This window comes from Cervus elaphus, chromosome 12 (genome assembly GCF_910594005.1).
Source record: "Cervus elaphus chromosome 12, mCerEla1.1, whole genome shotgun sequence".
NCBI classification, from domain to species: domain Eukaryota; kingdom Metazoa; phylum Chordata; class Mammalia; order Artiodactyla; family Cervidae; genus Cervus; species Cervus elaphus.
The window spans coordinates 15,342,281-15,364,595 of NC_057826.1; the positions used below are offsets into that span (position 1 = coordinate 15,342,281).

The 22,315-nt window shown below is 43.0% G+C and overlaps 1 protein-coding gene across 1 annotated transcript in view; it reads right to left on the bottom strand.

The window, feature by feature from the left end:
• Positions 1 to 22,315, bottom strand: part of IFT43 (intraflagellar transport 43) — a 108,034-nt gene that overhangs the window by 51,607 nt on the left and 34,112 nt on the right. The window contains exon 3 of the mRNA XM_043920841.1: positions 12,308 to 12,372. Within this exon, the coding sequence (XP_043776776.1) occupies positions 12,308 to 12,372 (65 nt within the window). The remainder of the gene's footprint in view (positions 1 to 12,307; positions 12,373 to 22,315) is intronic.

Sequence of the window (22,315 nt, forward strand, 5' to 3'; positions counted from 1 at the left end):
TGTGGGACGAACTGGGAGCGCAGCTCTGGCATATACACACCGTCATGTGTGGAACAGCCAGCAGGAAGCTACTGTGCAGACAGGGGGCTGCGCTCAGGGCTCGGTGACGATCCAGAAGGCTGGGGTGGGGATGTGGGAGGGCAGCTCAAGAGGGAGGGGGTATATATATATATATATATATATATATACATAGTTGATTCACTTTGTTGTACACAACAGAAACTAACATAACATTGCAAAGCAATTATACTCTAATAATAAAATAAAAATAATAATAAGAGTTGAAAAAAATAAAATGTATTTAAAATAAAATGAAAAATTCAGAGTTCTAATGTCGCAAAACATGGGGTGCAGTTATACAATGTCTAAAACGTAGGGACCTGCGTTGTCTCTGCATCCTACTCTTTCTCTCTCTCACAGTTCTCTTCATGAAATGAGCCACCTTTCTCAACTTAGCTACATTTGAGTTTTAAGGTCAAATAGACCTTACTCCTGGAGAAGGCAATGGCAACCCACTCTAGTACTCTTGCCTGGAAAATCCCACGGATGGAAGAGCCTGGTGGGCTGTAGTCCATGGGGCCGCAAAGAGTCGGACACAACTGAGTGACTTCACTTTCACTTTTCACTTTCATGCACTGGAGAAGGAAATGGCAACCCACTCCAGTGTTCTTGCCTGGAGAATCCCAGGGACGGGGGAGCCTGGTGGGCTGCTGTCTATGGGGTCACACAGAGTCGGACACGACTGAAGCAACTTAGCAGCTTAGCAGACCTTACTCCACAAAAAGGCAGAATATCCTCATTACAAAAAGGGGTTCTGTCTACCAAAGCTGGACCTGGGGGCACGCGCTGGCCCAGGCATAGCACTCTGTCCACATGTCTGCAGGATGAACCAATGCTCACCTTCACCTCTGCCCACGGGGAGTGACCTGCCGGCGTGCCTCACGGCCGTGCGCACTTCGGGGCTGAGTCGGAAAGGACAGTTCAGCGGAGTCCTGCCTTCATGCCCCCTACCTACCAGCCACCAACACAGTACAAGCGTTTGAAGACAAGAGAGTCCAAGGACAGAATGAGCTCAACAAATCACACACTCTTCCCCACTTCCTGAGGACACGTTTTTCACTGGTTATTTCAATGGACGCAGTTTTGGTATCTATTTCATCTTCAGGTCCGACTGAACATAAATGATTTACAGCGAAAAACAATGCAGTGAAATTCTCAATGATCTACACAAACAAAATCAGCAAGCCGAAAAAGTCCCTGTGAATTCTCTAAGTTCATTAAAGTAAAAAACTTAACTAGATCGTCCTTTATCATCTTTCCATCCAGGTTCTGAACATAGCTTGAGAGCAAGGCAAGAAATTCCTTTTTTGGGAGCCCACACAGATCGAACAAATGGAAGGTGTACATTAAAAAGGTATCTTGTTGCTTGGCCCTGAAGCCACCTTTTTTTAATCTGTCGTGTCTCAGAAGCCATGTGGAGGAAAAGCGCATGTGAAGGCAGAAGCAGTAAAGACAAAGACGAAGACAGAGGTTCAAGCAGGGGCTCGCATGGGCATCTCCGAAAGCCTCAGTAACAGGGACACAGCGCCCGAGCCCTGGGCACAGCTTTTGGAAACGGATGTACAATAACCTACTAAGACTTCCCTTCTCAACCATCTCATCATGTGCTATGGCCTTATCTGATTTCATCCAACACTGGACACTCATCTCTGATACCTGACCAACCTCATTGAGAGCTAGATAAATGTTCAGTCATGGCGCTCAGGACCCCTGCCATGTTATACCAATTCTGGGATCTCTGTGGCTCAGGGCAGCATGTGGAAAAGAAATTCTCCATACTGCTAAACAAAGTCTTATCTATTGATGAAAATTCTGAAGGTCAAGGGCTCAAGGATACCTGGTCCCTTTTTAATTACTGGAGCTCTGTAAGAAATGTCCAAAAGACTCAATGATGACATATGTACTGAGAACCTGTATATGTCAAGTACTAAGTAATGCAAATGCAAAGGCAGCTGCCGCTCTCAAACAGTTCAGAAAAAAATTTAAAAAAATAGAAAATGAGGAAAGAGCCACGTGCAGTAAAACATTAGCAATGGGAAGGATGTTTTGTTGTACTATTCTTGCAACTTTTCTATAGATTTGAAAATTTTCAAACTAAAAAGACTGGAGTAGGGGAAAAAGCAGGATGACAGGTATAATAAATTGTATTTCAGGCAACCAAACAGTTGGAGAGGAAGTATTTTATGGAAGAATTTCTGTCATGAGTGAAAATTAGAAAATTACCATATGACACCTGTTAATGAAATCACAGCTCAAGGCAACAGTCATCAGTGGGTGCTCTGACCAGTAGGTGGGAGTCTGGTGGGCAATGTAACATGGAGGTCGCGCCCCTGACTGCAAGGACCAGTCACAGCTTCACTTACAGTGGGACCTAGGATACCTGTGCCTATGGACAAGATGCAGCAGGATGTACACAACATGACTTCCAGAGTGCTTCTGCCAGATGATGAGTCTATGCCTAACCATCAGCTGACCTAGATCTAATTCCCAGCCTCACTGGGAACATGGGGGCCAGAGGAGGAAGTCAGATACCACGACTAGGAATCAACAGGCCAAATCCAGAATGTGAGACACCCTGTAGGACAAGTTTCTCAAAGGAAAAAAAAAAAAATCAATGGTGTGGGAGAAAAAAAGAGGCGGGTGTGGGGTGGGGATGGCTGCAGAATGAAAGAGACTAAAGACATCTAATGACTACATACAGGTGAGGACCTTGATTTGCCCTTTTATACAATCAACTATAAAAAGACATCAAGACAATGGAAGTGCTCGTGAATATACTCTGCCTATCAGATGACATTAAGGAACCATTATTAATTTTGATAGGCATGATAATGGAATGATGGTTAATAAACAAAAACAGTCCCTATCAGTTAACAAAAATTATCTTCAACAGGAATGGAAGGAGGGAGGAGGGCAATGACATTTTAATATGTTGTCAAGCGCCTCTGCTCATCCTTGGCCTCATAAAGGATAAAGGATTTTTCATACCCACAGGTACACCTTCTTAAGATGAAGTAAGTATATACCCTTATATCTATCTAGCCCAGCACCTTCCCATCTCTTTAAAGACTTGGGGGCACTTAATAGTAGCTGAATAGAAAATTGGAGTTGGACAGATGAGACTGCTTGTGGCCGCAGGTGACAGCTTAGGGTCCTTGGCAGCTCTAAGCCGGGCCCCAAAGGCCCAAGGACAGACACCTATATCCTGCACACAGCACCCCAGTGGGCAGGCTCCAGCTAACCCACCTGCGGTGACATCTAAGAAACTGACTTCTATGGGGATGGACAGCCTGGAACAGAGCTGCTTTAAAGAGGACAAAACACACGTCTGCAACTGTGCTCACAGATCTAGGAGCCTGGCAGCTCTGAATTTTTTGCCTTTCACACTTTGGTAGCCTAATAAGAATTAACTACTCGCTGCTAACAAGAAGGTAAAGAGACTCCGGTATGGCAATGACACCGAGGGAGAGGACAGAAGCCCTTTAGTATTCTTGGAACATCTATGCCATTAAAAAAAAAAAAAAGCAAGAGGGAAAGAGAAGGAGGAGGGAAGGGGGCAACCTCAGGACCAGCACACGGGCTGTTCTACCGCCATCTTGATGTCCTTGACGCGTGCAGATGGTGTGGAAGTGGCTGGCACCAGAACGGCCCATGAGAAGGAATGAGCGGCCAATGGAGATTTATGTGAGGAGAGTGAGATGGACAAGGTAAAATTGTCAGGAGGAGTTGTTAGAAAGTAAAATATATTGTGACAATTCCACTCCTGCCGTTCATCAATAAACTGACAGATCATTTAGTGTCAATTAGGAGTGATAGATGGACAAGTCCCCATGATCCTGGGCCAAAATTAATGGCTGGGAGGGAGAGGGTGATTGAAAATGACGGCTGACATTGAGAGCAAAGTCCTGAAAGTCCCCGAGGGGCCATTACTTGCCTCATTCCCTTGCAGATCAATGCAGGGACAAACCCAAAAACAGACACTTTGAGACAAAACTTAATCAGACTACTTTTCCTTCCTCTCTTTCCCAAGTCTGGCTGACTCTCATTCGGCTCTATTCCCCACGGAGTACCCTAAGCGCCCCACCCCGGACAACTTCAGAGCCAAGGCCAGCCTGGCTCCAAGATGAATTCTTTGGTATAGCTACATCTGGGGTGCTGGGAGAGGGAGCAGGCAGTGATTCCAGGTCCCAGGCTATTCCTGAATACAGCCTTTTCCTAAGTGGCTGAGGGGTGAGTATTTGGGTTCCAGTAGCCAACAGCTCTGGCCAGGGAGGTGGGCGACACATGCCCTGGTCTCTAGCTTGAACAGGTTTATGCAAACAAAACAAAGGTATCCCAGAAATTCACACCCCTGTGGCTGTGGGCTGCAAGCCTCTCAGTAAGCAGCTTTCCTATTTCCCACTGGGGACAACGCAGACCTCTCTAAGCCTTACCTTCCTTCTCCCCCTGCTCTTGTACTGGGATACGTTAAAAACTAGAATCTACCAAATACGGTTGGTGTAATGCACAGGTAAGGTGCAGCTATGGACTGAATGTTTATGGCCCCCCAAATTCAAACGTTGAAACCCTAATCCCCAATTCAACGGTGTTTGTAGGTGGGGCCTTTGGGAACTAATTAGGGTTAGATGAGGTCATGAGGGTGGATCCCCCATGATGGGATTAGTGCCCTCATAAAATGAGGAAGACACGGGAGATCTCTGTGCATGCATGCACCAAGGAAGGCCATGCTAGCATCCAGATCTCAGAATTCCAGCCTCCAGCACTGTGAGAAATAAATGTTTGCTGTTTAAGCCACCCTGATTATAAGACTGTTGTAGAAGCCTGAACTGACTGAGACAGGTGCCTAGCACATCTCCAAAGAATTTAAGGGGACACTATTTTTAGTGTGACTTCTCTGCTCTAACCAGACTGACAATATGGTAACTGCTCCCCACCCCCAACACTTACACCTACACTAATCCTTGAACCAAAACCTTTCCTCATGATCCTCTTTGCCCACCAGAATTCCCCCAGCTTGACCCCAGCTCCTCTTCAAGGGGCTCCCTGACCACCGTGATCACTCTCCTCTGACGTCACATCATTGACGTTGGGCCACTCCATTAGTTTCTCACTTACGATGTGCTCCAGGCGATCCTGATTTTTTGTGCATGAAAATGCCTCATCTTCCCAACTGGAACCCAAGTTCTTGCGGGGCAGAAAGCCTGCTGACACTCTGGACTGCCTGGGGCGCCTGCAAATAGCAGGAGTTCATGTTTTCAGCTTCATGGGGCAGACCCTCAATGCAGCCCAACAACTGCCTCTCTTACAGCCAGCTGATCCCCCTTCCTCTTTCTGCTTCAAATCTGTTCTACTAGGCTCCAGATGCCAGCTCTCCTTTGCTTGAACAAGTTCAACACTCAAGTTTGCCCTCCCACTTTGAAAAAAAGAAGGAAAAAAAAAAAAAAGATGTCATTTCAAAATGAAATACCCCCCAATTCCCTACTTCTCTCAGCCTTTCTTGATAACTTACAGGCCTTTCCAAACCCCTTCTTGTCCTGAAGGAAAAAATGTCCCTGCCTCTTCCTGTCCAAGATTAGTTAGTCTTTCTTGGAACGTTTTATCCCATCCCTCAGGATGCTACTTCTTCACACCACCTCCCTTTCATCTGTAATCACTCTTTGCCAGGTATTACACACACGAGGCTCAACACAGACTCCTCCTTCCAAATACTGTCCCACCTGTGTCCGCTCCTTCTCAGAGTAGGAGCCTGTACCACTGTTCCCACCCCTTCACTTCCACCTTCCTCTTCCACACGCTTTAACTGACTCTGGCCCCAACACAAATCACTGTAATCACTTTCTCAAAGGCCCCTAGTAATCTCCAAACAGCCAAATCCAAGGCTCTGTCTTTGTCTTCTATTTGTACAGATGGCTCAAATTGCAACTGCTTTTCAACCTCTCTCCTAGACTCTACACCGAGGAAATGATCTGTAGTCTTTGCCACCAGCTCCCAAGTCAAGTCTCTCTTTCTGCCTTCCTCATCTGATGGCAACACTACCAAGCAGTCACCGAGATCAGGCACCTTGCAATGACCTTGAACCCTGCCTTCTGCCCTGTATCCAACCAATGGCACTTCTGTTAACTCTTTCTCCAAAATGTCTCCAAATCTCCTTCCTGTCCACGCTCACACCACTGCCTTAGTTCAGGCTCTTCATACAGAATATCACCTCCCCAATAGATCTGCCAGTTTCCAGAGTTCTAGTCCCACACTGACACAGTAAGTGACCCACCAGAACTACTGATCTCATCATTCATGTGTTCAATAAATAGTCACTGAGAGCTTATTATGGACTGGCACTGTTTGAGGGAACTGGGGGTATGTGATCAAGCATATGCCTCCTCTCACAGAGCTAACAAGACAGTAGAGAGAAAAAGACAATACATGTATGTGTGTTTACACATGTATGGGCTTCCCTGGTGGCTCAGATGGTAATGAATCTGCCTGCAATGCGGGAGATCTGGGTTCTATACCTAGGTTGGGAAGATACCCTGGAGAAAGGAATGTCTACCCACTCCATTTCTGCCTGGAGAATTCCATGGACAGAAGAACCTGGCAGGCTAACAGTCCATGGGGCAGCAAAGAGTCTCAGCAACACACGACTAAGTAATAACATACACACACACCATACACATGTGTAATGGACATATGTCAGGTAGTGACTCTCCCAGCAGGAGGTGGGGAAGAGTGATGAAGGGTGCTATAGACAGTGAGGTCACGTGGAGCCTGGGAAGCCATGGTAAAGACTGTGCAGTTTACTTTTTGGGGGAGATGCCCCTGGAGGGTTCTGAGCTGTTAAAAGTGAAATGACCTCACCTATGCTGTAAAGAGGTCATTCTGGCTCCTGCAGTTGAGACTGAAGGAGGCAGAGGTAGGCAGGGAGGAGGGCCTGGCTCAAGTCAGTGCCAGGAATTATGCTGGCAGTGCAGAAAACAGGTGTGCTTCAAGGGTAGAATGAACATGGTTTGCTGACGTACTGAACCTGAGTGGAGACCGAAGGGTCCAGCATGATCCCAAAGTTCAGAGTCTGAGTGAAAGGGAAGGTGGAGCCCATTTATGGAGACCTGAGGGGGCTTGGGGAGGTGCAGGCTAGGGGAGAGGGTGGAAGGGGCAGAAGGGGCAGAAATTAAGAGGACCAATTCGGATACGTTAGGATTGAGTTGCACATTCAAGTAGAAAGCTAGATGCTCAGTGGAAGGACTGGGCTAGAGGTACACACTCTGCGCAAGCGTCATCAGTGTGCAGGTGATGGGAGAACACCCAGGACTGAACAGGGATTATGCCAAGAGTGAGCGCTGACAGAGAAGAGGAGGCTGGTGGATAAGCCCTGGTCACACTGCCATTGAGCGGTCAGGACTGGGTCGTGGACCAAGGAAGCCAAACAAGGAAATCCCTTGAAAAGTAACATGGGAAATGGAAAAGCGCCTCCCTCCCAGGAGAAACTGATCTGATCTGGAAAAATCTTTAATATATTCATTGAGGACATAACATGAGATTCCCTTTTTTTTTTCCCTCTAAGAAGCAGATATAGGATTTGTCTCATTTCCATATTTCAAAACAAATTCCAGATAATACAAACACAAGAATCCCTCAATAACTTAGTAGCTTCTCACTAGAACTTCTCACTCCTCTTCTTGTAATTGGTTAACATGAAAAAGGAGTGTTATGTTCAGCAAGGAACAGTGTGGTACTTAATGATATGTGAATAGAAAGACCACTGGAACAGAATCATGAGTCCAGAAGTAGACCCAGGCACATACACAGAAGCAGACTACGGAGAAGGTGGGAAAGGATGAATTTTCAAATAAATGATGCTGGGACAAAAGTCATTTAGAAAAAAGAAAAAACTGGATCCACACCCCATATATCCACACCTCAGGATTAATTTCACATAGACGACAGATCTAATTTTTAAAATGTAGATTTACATATCAGTGTCCTCTTATGTCAGTCTCCCAATGCAATTTAAAAAAGGGGGGGGACTTATCTACTTACAAGCTTTTGCACAGTAAAGGAAACCATAACTAAAATGAAAAGACAACCCACAAATGGAAGAAGATATTTGCAAACAATGTGACCGACATGGGCTTAATTTCCAAAATATACAAACAGCTCACATAACTCAACAATAAAAAAACAAACAACCCAATCAAAAGATGGGTAGAAGACCTAAATAGACATTTCTCCAAAGAAGACAAACAGATGGCCAGTAGGCACATGAAAAGATGCTGAACATCGCTAATTATTAGAGAAATGCAAATCAAAACTACAGGGAGGCCAGATGGTGAGAATGGCCATCATTAAAAAGTCTACAAATAACAAGTGCTGGAAAGGGTGTGGGGAATAGGGAACTCTCTGACACTGTTGGTGGGAATGCAGAAAGCAGTATGGAGGTTCCTCAAAAAACTAAAAACAGAATTACCATGTGATCCAGCAATCCTACTCCTGGGCATACACACAGACCAAAGTATAATTCAAAAAGATACATAGCAGCACCATTCACAATAGCCAAGACATGGAAACAACCTATGTCCATCAACAGAGAAATGGATAAAGAAGAGGTGGTACTTACGTACGATGGAACATTACTCAGCCATAAAAAGAATGAAATAATGCCATTTGTAGCAACATGGCTGTAACTGAAGATGATCATGTGAAGTGAAGTTAGAAAAAGAAAGACAAATATCATATGGTGTCACTTACATGCAGAATCTAAAATATGACTCAAATGAACCTATCTATGAAATGGAAAGAGAATCAGGGACATAAAAACTAAATTGGTAGTTGCCAAGGGGGCAGGAGGTGGGAGGGGGGTGCAGTGGGAGTTTGGGATTATCAGACCGGTACACACAATGGATAAACAACAAGGTCCTACCGTACAGCACAGGGCACTATATTCAGTATCTGGGGATAAATTATATGGAAAAGAATATGAAAAAGAAGTGTGTATACATGTAAAACTGAGTCACTTTGCTGTAAGCAGTAATTAACACAACACTGCGAATCAACTATACTTCAATTAAAAATAAACAGATAAAATGTAGGTTTATAATGTCGTCATGTTCCCAGAAAACGTGATCTATAAAAACAGGCGGCTGTGCACTTATGGTCAACTGACCTTTGGTGAGGGATGCACAAATATACAATGGAGAAAAGCCAATTTCTTCAACAAATGGTGATGGGAAAACTCGACAGCTACGTGTGAAAGAATGAAATTACAACATTCTCTAATACCATATACAAAAATAAAGTCAAAATGGATTAAAGACAGGAATGTAAGACTGGCTACTATAAAACTCACTGAGGAAAACATAGGCAGAACACTCTGACACAAATTGCAGCAATGCTTTTTTTTGGATCTCCTAAAGCAAAGGAAAGAAAAGCAAAAATAAACAAAATGGGACCTAATTAAACTTAAAAGTTCTTGCACAGAAAAGGAGACCATAAATAAAATGAAAAGACAACATACTGAATGGGAGGAAATATTTGCAAATTACAGGACCAATAAGCAGTTAATATACATCACATATAAACAGCTCATATAACTCAACATAAAAAAAAAAAACCACCAAACAACTCAATTAAAAAATGGGTGGAAGAACTGAACAGATATTTTTTTCAAAGAGGAAATGCAGATGGCCAACAGGCACATCAAAAGATGCTAGATATCACTAACTATCAGGGAAATGCAAATCAAAACCATAATGAGATACCATCTCATACCTGTCAGAATGGCTATCATCAAAAAAAAAAAAAAGGGAACACAAACAACAAATGTTAGTAAGGATGTGGAGAAAAGGAAACCCTTATACACTGTTGGTGGGAATATAAATTGGTGCAGGCACTGTGGGAAATTTTGAAGGTTTCTTAAAAAAACTAAAAATGGAACTACCATATGACCCAGCAACTACACTCCTGGGTATATACTCAAAAAACAGAAACACCAATTTGGAAAGATACATGCACCCCAGTGTTCAAAGCAGTATTATTTACAATTGCCAAAATATGGAAGCAACCTAAACGTCCATCAACAAAGTGAATGGATTAAGAAGAAATGGTGTACACATACAGATGTACAGAATGGAATACTACTCAGTCACAAAAAGAACAAAATTTTGTCATTTGTAGCAACATAGATGGACTTGTAGGACATTATACTAAGTGAAATAAGTCAGGCAGAGAAAGACAAATACTGTATGATTTCACTTATATGTGGAATCTAAAAAAAATACAACAAACTAGTGAATATAACAAAAAAGAACCAGACTCACAGAGAACAAACTAGTGGTTACCAGTGGGGAATGGTGGTGAGGAAGGGCAACATAGGGTAGGGGAATGGGAGGTAAAAACTATTGGGTTTAAGACAGATTCAAGGATGTATTACACAACACAGTGGCATATAGTCAATATTCTATAATAACTATAATGGAAAGAAACCTTTAAAAATTGCATAAAAAGCAGATGGCTGGCCTGTGGGCCACAGTTTCCTAAGTCTTAGTATATACAAACAAATAAGGATACATTAAAAATTTTATATATACACTTATTATTTTTACAAAAAGAAGTATAGGAAGGATAAACCAGAAACTAATAAAGAAGTTACCCGTAGGAGATGGATAGAAATGAGGTAGAAGGAATAAGGATGGGAGTAGGATATCTCTGAGTATATTTTTGTATACCATTTTGAGACAATAAAAAGTATACAGTATCATCTGTTCTTGCCAAGAACCTTTAATTTGAATCATGAAGAATCAATCAGCAAAGTCCAGAGTGTGAGACATTCTACAACTGACCTGGATTCCTCAAAAAAGTCAATTATATTGGGTGAAGGTGTGGTAGCAGGGAAGGGGAGCTGGAAATATTTTAGAGAGTAAAACATCCTATAAAGAGATAGAACTACCAACACAATATATGAACTCTGATTGGATCCTGGAACTACAGAAGACACTTTGGAGACAACTGGGGAAATTCAAACTATATTTTAAATATTATTAAATCATTATGAAATTTTTTAGATGTGACAATTATACGGTGATTATTTGGAGAATGTCCTTAATAGGGATTCATACAAGAGTATTCAGAGATTAAATATGATGACTGCATCTTGTTTTCAAATGCTTCAGGAGAGAAGAAAGCATATGTGTGGTGTGTGTGTGTCTATGTTTAGAGGTGGGGAGAGGAACAGAGGAGGAAGAGGGGAATACTGGAAAAAAATATTTTTAATAATGCTATTTTCAAGGCAACAATTGCTGAAAGAAATTCAGAACAAAAGTAATACCTATTCTTTGAGAAAAGGAAATTCCTCTCCTGAGTTTATCTTTAGTTAAACTTTATTGTTGGCCAAGTGCAGTAAATATATATATGTATTGGTTTACCATTCATCTAAGACTTAGTACAAGGGAACTGAAGACCAAAATGATTTGTAATCCAGCAGTAACCAACAGGCAATTCCAATCTGTTTAGAAAAGTAACTTAAAGAAGAACACCGAATGTTAAAATATGGATGAACTTTTAAAACATTATGCCAAGTGAAAGAAGTCACTCATAAAGGACCACATAATACAGTAAGTCCCCAACATACGAACCTTCAGGTTGTAGACTTTCAGAGATGCAAACATGCGTGCCAGTCCCTGTATGCCAGCTGCTGAACTGTATTACTGTACTTTTCAAGGTACTATATTGTAAGATTAAAAATGTTTTAGTTTTTGTGTTTGTTTTTTATGTACACATTATTTGTGTGAAAAGTGTTATAAGCCTGTTACAGCACAGTACTATACAGCTGACTGTGTTAGGGGCGTACCTAGGCTAACTCTTTTGGACTTCTGAACAAGCTCTTAGGACGGAACTCGCCGGTATGCAGTAGACTTATGGTATACGATTCCATTTACACGAAATGTCCAAAAATGGCAAATCAGAGAGTCAGAAAACAGGTTGGTCGTTGTCTAGGGCAGGGGAGCTTGGGGGGATAAGGGCAGTGACTGATAATGGGTATGGGGTAAGAAGGGGTGGTAATAAATATGGCCTAAAAGTGATTGTGGTGATGATAATACAACTCTGAATATGCTAAGAATGACTCAACTGTACATTTCCAATGGGTGAATTGTCAGGTATATGAATTACATCTCAACAGAGCTGTTATTAAAAAAACAGAAGAATACAGGACTGCAATGTCCCCCATTCCACCCCACAACCCTGAGCTGCTGGCACTCACTTGGAAACTTTCATGGAGTCGTCTGTCCAGCCTCCTTGCTGGCGGGGTGGCTTGGGAGGGGGAACCTGCAAGGGACAGAAGCCAATGAAACAGTCACTTAGCATCAGCGTTCAGCAAACTAGGGCTGAAGTTAAGGTCACCTAAACCAACCTTCAACCTCCCAAAAGCTTCTGAGTAAAAATACAACACTATGAAACCTGGGTGCTTTCATACCTTTCATACCAGGAGGGCAGACTGGCATTGTCAACTGAAAGCCCCAGAAATGCTCACACTTTCTGAGCCAACAATTCTAACCCCAGGAATTTATCCCAAGGAAATAATCAGAGAGAAATGTAATGTCATTTTTTAATACAGCGAACAACTAGAAACAATCAAGAGGGTTAGTCGCTCAGTCGTGTCTGGCTCTTTCTGACCCCATGCCTACCAGGTACCTCTGTCCGTGGGATTCTCCAGGCAAGAATACTGGAGTAGGTTGCTATTTCCTTCTCCAAGAGATCTTCCCGACCCAGGGATCTTCCTGACCAAAGAATCTGCATTGTAGGCAGATTCTTTACCATCTGAGCCACCAGGTAAGCCCTCAGAAACAATCAAAATGGACTTCCATAAGGAATTAAGTAAATCATGAAATACACATGTGAAAATACTAAACAATAATGAGAAACTGTTAAAAAAGAATACTTAATGATATGAGTTAATGATATAAATGTTTTATAATGTTATATATGTTAACTTTTTGAAACATATTGCAAAACAGTAGGTGTATGTTTCTGACTTTGTGAAAGAAAATCACATATATAATATCATACATGATTGAGAGGGAATCCAGTGATAGAATTAAGGCAGTTTTTCTTTTTTCTTCTCTATGTGTACATTTTCTAATTCTTTTTTTTTTTTTTACTTATACCACTTTTATAAACAGAAAAGTAATAAAAGTATAAGAGACAGGCTTGCTTCAAAGATACAAACTCAATCGGTGGGTTAAAAATCTACTTAAGTTATATGGGCAAGAAGCATTCACTTGCAATAGATACATCCAGAAACCCAAGTCCAGGAACTCTTGTCTAACTATTTCAACTAAAAATACAAAGGTGGGAATTGACCAGTCTACTGAAATACTCACATTGGACAAAAGAGCAAACGTTTTTCCTATTTTGAATTACCCAGGACTCATCTAGGACTGCTGAGTTATCAATTCTCTTTTTCCAAGAACCTCACATAATCATAACTATTGTTCTCAGTCTGAGGAGATTCTTAGATAAGTGAACTAAGTAGAGGTTGGCAAACTGTTTCTAAAAGGGCGAGGTGGGAAATATTTTTGACTTTGTGGGTTGCAAAGGCTCTTTTGTATCTACTCATTGCTGATAATGCAGGGCAATAAACAGCCACAGACAAGAATTAAACGCCTGGTGTAATATGTGCCAATAAAACTTTATAAAAACAAGCGTGCGTGTGTGCTCAGTCACTCAGTTGGGTCCGACCCTTTGAGACCCCATGGACTATAGCCTGCCAGGCTCCTCTGTCCATGGGACTTTCCCAGCAAAACACTAGAGTGGGCTGCCATTTCCCTCTCCAGAAACAAGCAGTGGGCCAAATTTTGCAGGAAGTATGTGGCCTGTAGTCTCTGGGGCTAAAATCACTGCAATATCCTCTCAATATGTTGCTTAAAACCTAACTTGCTCCTTTAAAAAAAAATTAATTATTTTTAATTTGAGGCTAATTACTTTACAATATTATGGTGGTTTTTGCCATACACTGACATGAATCAGTCACGGGTGTACATGTGTCTCCCCTATCCTGAACCCCCCTCCCACCTTCCTCTCCACCCCACCCCTCTGGGTTATCCCAGAGCACCAGCTTTGAGTGTCCTGCTTCATTCATTGAACTTACACTGGTCATCTATTTTACCTATGGTAAAATACATGTTTCAATGCTATTATCTCATATTGTACAACCCTTACCTTCTCCCACATAGTCCAAAAGTCTGTTCTTTACATCTGAGTCTCTTTTACTGTCTTGCAGTTAGGGTCATTGTTACTGTCTTTCTAAATTCCATATACATGCATTAATATACTGTATTGGTGTTTCTCTTTCTGACTTGCTTCACTCTACATAATAGGCTCCAGTTTTGTCCACCTCATTAGAACTGACTCAAATGCATTCTTTTCTATTGCTGAGTAATATTTCATTGTGTATCTGTACCACAGCTTTCTTATCCATTCATCTCCCAATGGACATCTAGGTTGCTTCCATGTTTTAGCTATTGTAAACAGTGCTGCAATGAACATTGGGGTACATGTGTCTCTTTAATTTCTGGTTTCCTTGGTGTGTATGCCCAGCAGTGGGTTTGCTAGGTCATATGGCAGTTCTGTTTCCAGTTTTTTAAGGAATCTCTACACTCTTCTCCATAGTGGCTGTACTAGTTTGCATTCCCACCAACAGTGTAAGAGGGTTCCCTTTTCTCCACACCCTCTCCAGCATTTATTGTTTGTAGACTTTTTGATGGCAGCCACTCTAACTGGCATGAGATGGTACCTCATTGTGGTTTTGATTTGCATTTCTCTGATAACGAGTGATGTTGAGCATCTTTTCATGTGTTTTTTAGCTGTCTGTATGTCTTCTTTGGAGAAATGTCTGTTTAGTTCTTTGGCCCATTTTTTGATTGGGTCATTTATCTTTCTGGTATTGAGCTGCATGAGCTGCCTGTATATTTTTGGAGATTAATTCTTTGTCAGTTGTTTCATTTGCTATTATTTTCTCCCACTCTGATAGCTGCCTTTTCACCTTGCTTAAGAGTTTCTTTCATTATGCAAAACTTTTTAAGTTTAATTAGGTCTCATTTGTTTATTTTTGTTTTTATTTCCATTACTCTGGGAGGTGGGTCATAAAGGATCTTGCTGTGATTTATGTCAGAGAGTGTTCTGCCTATATTTTCCTCTAAGAGTTTTATAGTTTCTAGTTTTACATTTAGATCTTTAATCTAGTTTGAGTTTCTTTTTGTGTATGGCATTAGAAAGTGTTCTAGTTTCATTCTTTTACAGGTGGTTGGCCGGTTTTCCCAGCACCACTTGTTAAAGAGATTGTCTTTTCTTCATTGTGTATTTTTGCCTCCTTTGTCAAAGATAAGGTGTCCATAGGTGTGTGGATTTATCTCTGGGCTTTCTATTTTGTTCCATTGATCTGTATTTCTGTCTTTGTGCCAGTACCATACTGTCTTGATGACTGTAGCTTTTTAGTATAGTCTGAAGTCAGGCAGGTTGATTCCTCCAGTTCCATTCTTTTTTCTCAAGATTGTTTTGGCTATTTGAGGTTTTTTCTGTTTCCATGAAAATTGTGAAATTATTTGTTCCAGTTCTGTGAAAAATACCATTGGTAGCTTGATAGGGATTGCACTGAATCTATAGATTGCTTTGGGTAGTATACTCATTTTCACTATATTGATTCTTCCAATCCATGAACAAGGTGTATTTCTCCACCTAATTGTGTCATTTTTTATTTCTTTCATCAGTGTTTTAGAGTTTTCTGTATATAGGTCTTTTGTTTCTTTAGGTAAATTTATTTCTAAGTAATTTATTCTTTTCACTGAAGGAGACTATAGCAAAAATCAACAAAACTAAAAGCTGGTTCTTTGAGAAGATAAATAGACAAACCATTAGCCCGACTCATCTAGAAAAAAAGGGAGATGAATCAAATCAATAAAATTAGAAACAAAAATGAAGAAATCACAACAGACATCACAGAAATACAAAGATCATAAGAGACTACTATCAGCAACTATATGCCAAAAAAACGGACAACTTGGAAGAAAAGGATGAATTCTTAGAAAAGGATAACCTTCTGAAACTGAACCAGGAAGAAATAGAAAATCTTAACAGACCCATTACAAGCACAGAAACTAAAGCTGTAATCAACAGACAAACAAAGGCCCAGGACTAGATGGCTTCACGGGAGAATTCTACCAAAAATTTAGAGAAGAGCTAACACCTACCCTACTCAAACTCTTTCCAGAAAATTGCAGGCAAAGGTAAACTCCCAAACTCATTCTATGAGGCCACCACCACCCATATCAAAATCAGACAAAGACACCACAAAAAAAAAGAAAACTACAGGCCAATATCACTGATGAACAGAGATGTAAAAATTCTCAACAAAATTCTAGCAAACAGAATCCAACAACATATTAAAAAGATCATATATCATGACCAAGTGGGCTTTATCCCAGAGATGCAAGGATTCTCCAATATTCACATATCAATCAATGTGGAACACCATATTAACTGAAAGATAAAAACCATATGATTATCTCAATAGATGCAGAGAAAGCCTTTGACAAAATTCAGCACCCATTTATGATAAAAACTCTCCAGAAAGCAGGGATAATAGGAACATACCTCAACATAATAAAAGTGATATATGACAAACCCACAGCAAACATTATCCTCAATGGCAAAAAATTGAAAGAGTTCCTTTAAAATCAGGAACAAGACAAGGGTGCCCATTCTCACGACTACCATTCAACATAGTTTTGGAAGTCCTAGCCACAGCAATCAGAGAAGAAAAAGAAATAAAAGGAATACAGATTGAAAAAGAAGAAGTAAAGCTCTCTGTTTGCAGATGACATGATCCTCTACAAAGAAAACCACAAAGATACCACCAGAAAATTACTAGGGCTAATCAATGAATATAGTAAAGTTGCAGGATACAAAATTCATACATAGAAATCCCTTGCATTCCTATACACTAACAATGAGAAAACAGAAAGAGAAATTAAGGACTCAATCCCATTCACCATTGCAACTAACTTGCAGCTTTTTAAGAAAACATTCCTTCAACGTGCCAAAATACATTTCACTTCTGGATGTTTTTATTTTACACAAGATGCACTCCCTTTCCTGCTTCTGCAGTAGCCTGCCAAGGATGAGCTCCATCTGGAGACTGGGCCTTTCTGTGGGGAAAGGAAGAATCTGCTGGAAAGGCCTGATGGAGGAGAAGCCAAGACTTGGAAAGCCTGCATCCCAAAGACTTAGCTCCCGAGAAACCTAGGCAGTACTTTAGAGAAAACAAACTTGGGTAATGGTGCTTTGTACGCTCAGAAATGAGTAAAATGTAGGAGTAGAAAATGAACTATTGCTTAGGTTCTCAGCAGGGAACCCACAGAAGGTGAAGGAAGAGATCCCACCATCGATTCCCAGTCCACATATCTTTTTTGGTGTCTCTGCCACCCACACTCACCTGTCCCCAGACAGGATGGAGAAGATTTTCATCCCAAGACCCCGCTTTCCTTAGACACAGCTGATTGAACTAGGGGTGCACTAGTCAGACCCAGTCAGAACCAGTTGAGTTCTTGGTCCCAGGAATCTGGAACTGAAGCTCAGAGGTTAGGCTGCTCGGACAGTACTGAGTGTTGGAACTGTAAGGACCAGCTGGAAATCAGAATAAAACCAAATGGACACAAGCCAAAGTTGTGTATATGCAGAGATCAGGAACATTGTCTTGGTCAGCTCTTACTGTGCTTGCAAAGGTTAAAGAGATTGGAACTGAACCATATCAGGCACCTCCAAGAGGTTTTAAACCAATCTGACTCACAGCTTTCTTTCCTATGCTTTTGCAGATAACATCCCAGTTTCCTTTACCCAAGGGTAGGACCATCTTGTGACAAGGAGCATTAATGAATTTGGAGGTCACCAACTAGGAACCACAAGTTTGGTCTGGCCATACAGTGGCTTTTGTCTGTTTCTAAATTTAAATTACCATTTTAAAAACGGCAAGATTTCTGCACAAAACAGCAGTTTCCGGCTTCTCTCAGAAAACTGGAAGCTCTAGAGGTCTGGGGCGGAGCAGCAGCCGCCCTCTGGTGACTGGACATGTGCCTTCCAGTTTGCCACAGTCCCCACACACCCTGCCTGTCTCCTTCCTGCCCCATCAAGTGCCAGTGGACATCTATGACAATGGCGATCGTGCTGCTGTTTCTCTTCCAGTACAGAATTCCCTCTGGTTCCTATGACAATAGGAAGTGGGAAAATGAAAGCTGTGTCCGCTGTTTTGACAAAAACGGGAACGAGAATATATTTCTTGGTTGTAAGTGGGGTCCCTTTTTACCGCATCAGCGTGCAGACCGCAGGTGTGCCTGTGCCTAACCCCTAGGCCTGCTTCACTTCCCCAGGCGCCCTGCCTGCCCCTGCAGCATCTGGGTGTTGGAAGGACAGGAGGAACCCATGTGAAATCCAAGGTGCCCACAGGGTCAAGAGGCCCAGGTCTACCTGGCGCTTTTCCACCGAGAGCCCTTAAGAAGAAGGGAAGGGACCCTGCTGCCTCGGCAAGGTTCCTCAACCTGAGTGTCACGGCCCTGCCTCCGTTTTCTGCCACGGGGTGTGGGTGACAAGGGGGCAGGAGAAGCAGAGACCAAACTGGGGAGGGATTGTGAGAGACTAGGCAGCAGGGAAAACGGGTATAAGTGACATCAAAAGAGGTCAAGATGCACTCATTTGAGTAACCACTAACCTGTTGAGGGATTAAATGAGTGACTATATGGTAAATGCTCAGAGCAGTGCCTGGCACATAGTAAGTGCTGGATCTTTACTGTTATCGGCAGCAGCAGCAGCATCACTAATGTCAATAAAGGAAAGGTTAGACCATGTGTAATAAAATACACTACACCATCTGGAGAAGGAGGTGGGGGCAAGATTCCTCTGAGCGTGGTCTGAGCTGTCATTTTGATGATTAACCCATCATATGGTTAATAAAGTTCCCTAAGATTCCCAGGGCTTCTCTGGTGACTCAGCTGGTAAAGAATCTGCCTGCGATGTGGGAGACCTGGGTTCAATCTCTGGGTTGGGAAGATCCCCTGGAGACGGGAAAGGCTACCTACTATAGTATGGTGACCTGGAGAATTCCATGGACTGTATAGTCCTTGGGGTCACAAAGAGTCGGACACAACTGAGCGACTTTCACTTTCACAAGAGTCCCAAACCCAAAATGATCTGCTTTATTCTCTTCAACCACAAACCTCAGAAAGTCACAGCCATTGGGAAGATGACTGAGAATCCTTTCTGCCCAGAGGTCACACACAGACACGTTTTCTCTCATCTTCTTTCCATTCTGAAATGGTGCCAGCTGCTAACACAGCAGCTTCCAAACAGAAAGACCACCACCCAACAGTCACTCCTCCACAGCCAGAAGACCTTAACACCTTGCCCCCAAATCAAAGAGGCTTGTGCACTAATAACTGAAGACTTCAGGAGCTGACATAATGCTGTAAAAGCTGCGTAGGCTGCTTTTCCTTGAGATCACTAAGAGTTACAAAGACCTTCTCTACACCAAATGGGCAGAGTTTAGCGGCCTTCCCTGCTCCCCACCGAGAGTCTTGGCCACACTTGGGAGAGAGAGCACTGAAGGGGCTGGGAGATAGGGGCAGGCAGAACTCAGCTCTCTGCAAGGTAAGGCTTGGGTGTTTAGTGGGGGTTGTCTTTTCTGAAAGGGAATCCCTATGCTCATGATTTAGTACCCTGAGTCCAAGGGTAAGAAAAACATTGTTTTGTAAATCTTCCTACTATGAGTCTTGTTATGGCCACCCACAAATACCCTGTCTGCATGAGACAGATGTAATTAACCTCTCCTCAGTCAGTTCAGTCACTCAGTCATGTCTGACTCTTTGTGACCGCATGGGCTGCAGCACGCCAGGCTTCGCCATCCTTCACTATCTACTGGAGTTTGCTCAAATTCTTGTCCATTGAGTCGGTGAGGCCATCCAACCATCTCATCCTCTGTCATCCTCTTCTCCTCCTGCCCTCAAACTTTCCCAGCATCAGCGTCTTTTCCAATGAGTTGGCTCTTCCCATCAGGTGGCCAGAGTACTAGAGCTTCAGCTTCAGCATCAGTCCTTCCAGTGAATATTCAGGGTTGGTTTCCTTTAAGACTGACTGGTTTGATCTCCCTGCTGTCCAGGGGACTCTCAAAGAGTCTTCTCCAGCACTGCAGTTCGAAAGCATCAATTCTGTGGTGTTCAGCCTCCTTTATGGTCCAACTTTCACATTGGTACATGATCCAGTGATAAAGGCTCCTTCCCAGAATTCAATTTTGCTCTTCTGTGGAGAGCTGAGCACTGCCCTACACACACCAGGTGAGTTAGAGAAAGCAGAAAACGTCATCCCTGTTCTCAAACGAGACCCTGGTCCAGTGAGGCCGGGAAGATGCAGAACTCAGGGTGGATCAGGTTTTCGTGAAATCTATGTGGTGGACATCCGCTTAATCTGAAACTACAAAGGCCACACTGGGGGGGGGACGTAGGCATCAGGGATGGAGGAACTGGGAGGTCCTCCCAGGGAGAGGACCAAAGGACCCTCATTCAGGGTCCAAAGGTGAAGCTGAGGAGGAAGCCCTCAGCTGTGGGGCAGTTCCACTGAATTTTTCCGTTTTCTCATCACCTGTGGTGGTTTTTACTGGGCCACACTCTTCCTGGGGCATCGTTCAGGCAGTGCTCTGACAAGCATGCATAAGCTTCCAAGACAGGACTGAAGGCTACATGGAATCATACCAATGTGGGCAGTGCTGAGGACAAGGAGGCTGACAGAAGCTTTATGGAGTAAGTGGGGCTTGCCCTGGATTGGGAAGATAAGCAGAAATGAAAAGGAAAAGCAATCCAGAAACAACCTGAAAAGATGCAATGCTACCAGGACAGCACATAACACACGGGCTGTAGCTGATGCTGCTCCCTGATCATCGTCCTGGTGGGGAGCCGAGGTCCTCAGCAGCTACTATATACGGTGCTGGCTGGAGTGAAAGCTGATGTGACTTGATCACAATGGAGTAGTTTAAAATCAGGTGCAAACGATCTGTTTGAAAATGCAAGTGATGACTGGCTTTTCACAGTATGATTTAAAAGGTCTGGTGGGTTCTTCTGTGCAGACAGTCTAGCCCCTGAAAACCTGGCTCCTCTCCCTAAAAGCTATGATGATATCATGCAGACACCTGTTAGCACTGTTTCAGAAAGAGCCCTGCGCTCTCTCCCTGGGACGATCTGAAATTCGGGACACACTCTAGATGGAGACGCTACCGTTGCTCCTTTTAGAATCAGCTGCCAGCACTGCTACGTTCTCCTGGCCGCGGTGACAGAGAAGATGCTGGGGACACTCTGGAAGCCAGAATGCTCTCCCCAGCGCACGGTCAGAGCCCAGCGCACAGTCAGAGCCCAGTCCTCCCAGTCCCCAGGGAGCTCTGAGAAACCGTTACCCTTCATTATAGAGCCCTCCATTCGGACCAGGGGAGGTCCTGCCCACGAGGTGTGGGCAGGACAAGAGGAGACGTGAATGCATAATTGATTATTTCTCAAATTGTGTGTGTTTGAGGTCTCTGTGCAACGGCCTAGGCATTTAAAGAAAAAGGAATTGACTCATGCCTCATCCTTGAAACTAGAAACTCAGTCTAAGACAGTGACCTTTTCCACGGGGCCTGCAAACACCACAATCCTCCTTGACCAGGCACTTGGGAAGACACCACCAATCTGTATGAAGCATGGCTCTGGAAGAATTCTGTTTCCTAGCCCTGTGTTAGCAAAGAGGGGGGAAATAAGCCAAAACCCTGGATAGGTGAGAGAGAGTAGAGCTCAAATGGATCTTAAAAATGAAGAGAGGACCTAAACCTAGAATTCAAAAGCCCTGGTTTATTCTTCACATTGCTCTGCTTCTGAAGTTCAGAGGCACAGCCCCAAGACATCTGCTGGGCAAACGATTTCCAATTTTGGCAGATTTAGTACCAGGTAACGTTACCCAAACTTGTTTTTTTGTTTTTGTTTTTAAAAAGAAAGAGTCTTAAAATGTGCAACACCAGGAGGGACAGAAATAGGAGTGGGTGACGGTAGCCCTGAGGCAGTGAATCCCTCACGTTCTCTCCTAAAAGCTGGAGTCATGTCTCGAGTGTGGGAAAGCGGCACAGCCTGCCGGGGCTGCCGCCTGATGGACGGAGGGGCCAGGACCCTGCATAGCTCCTGGAGAGAAGCAAAAATGTGCTCTCTCC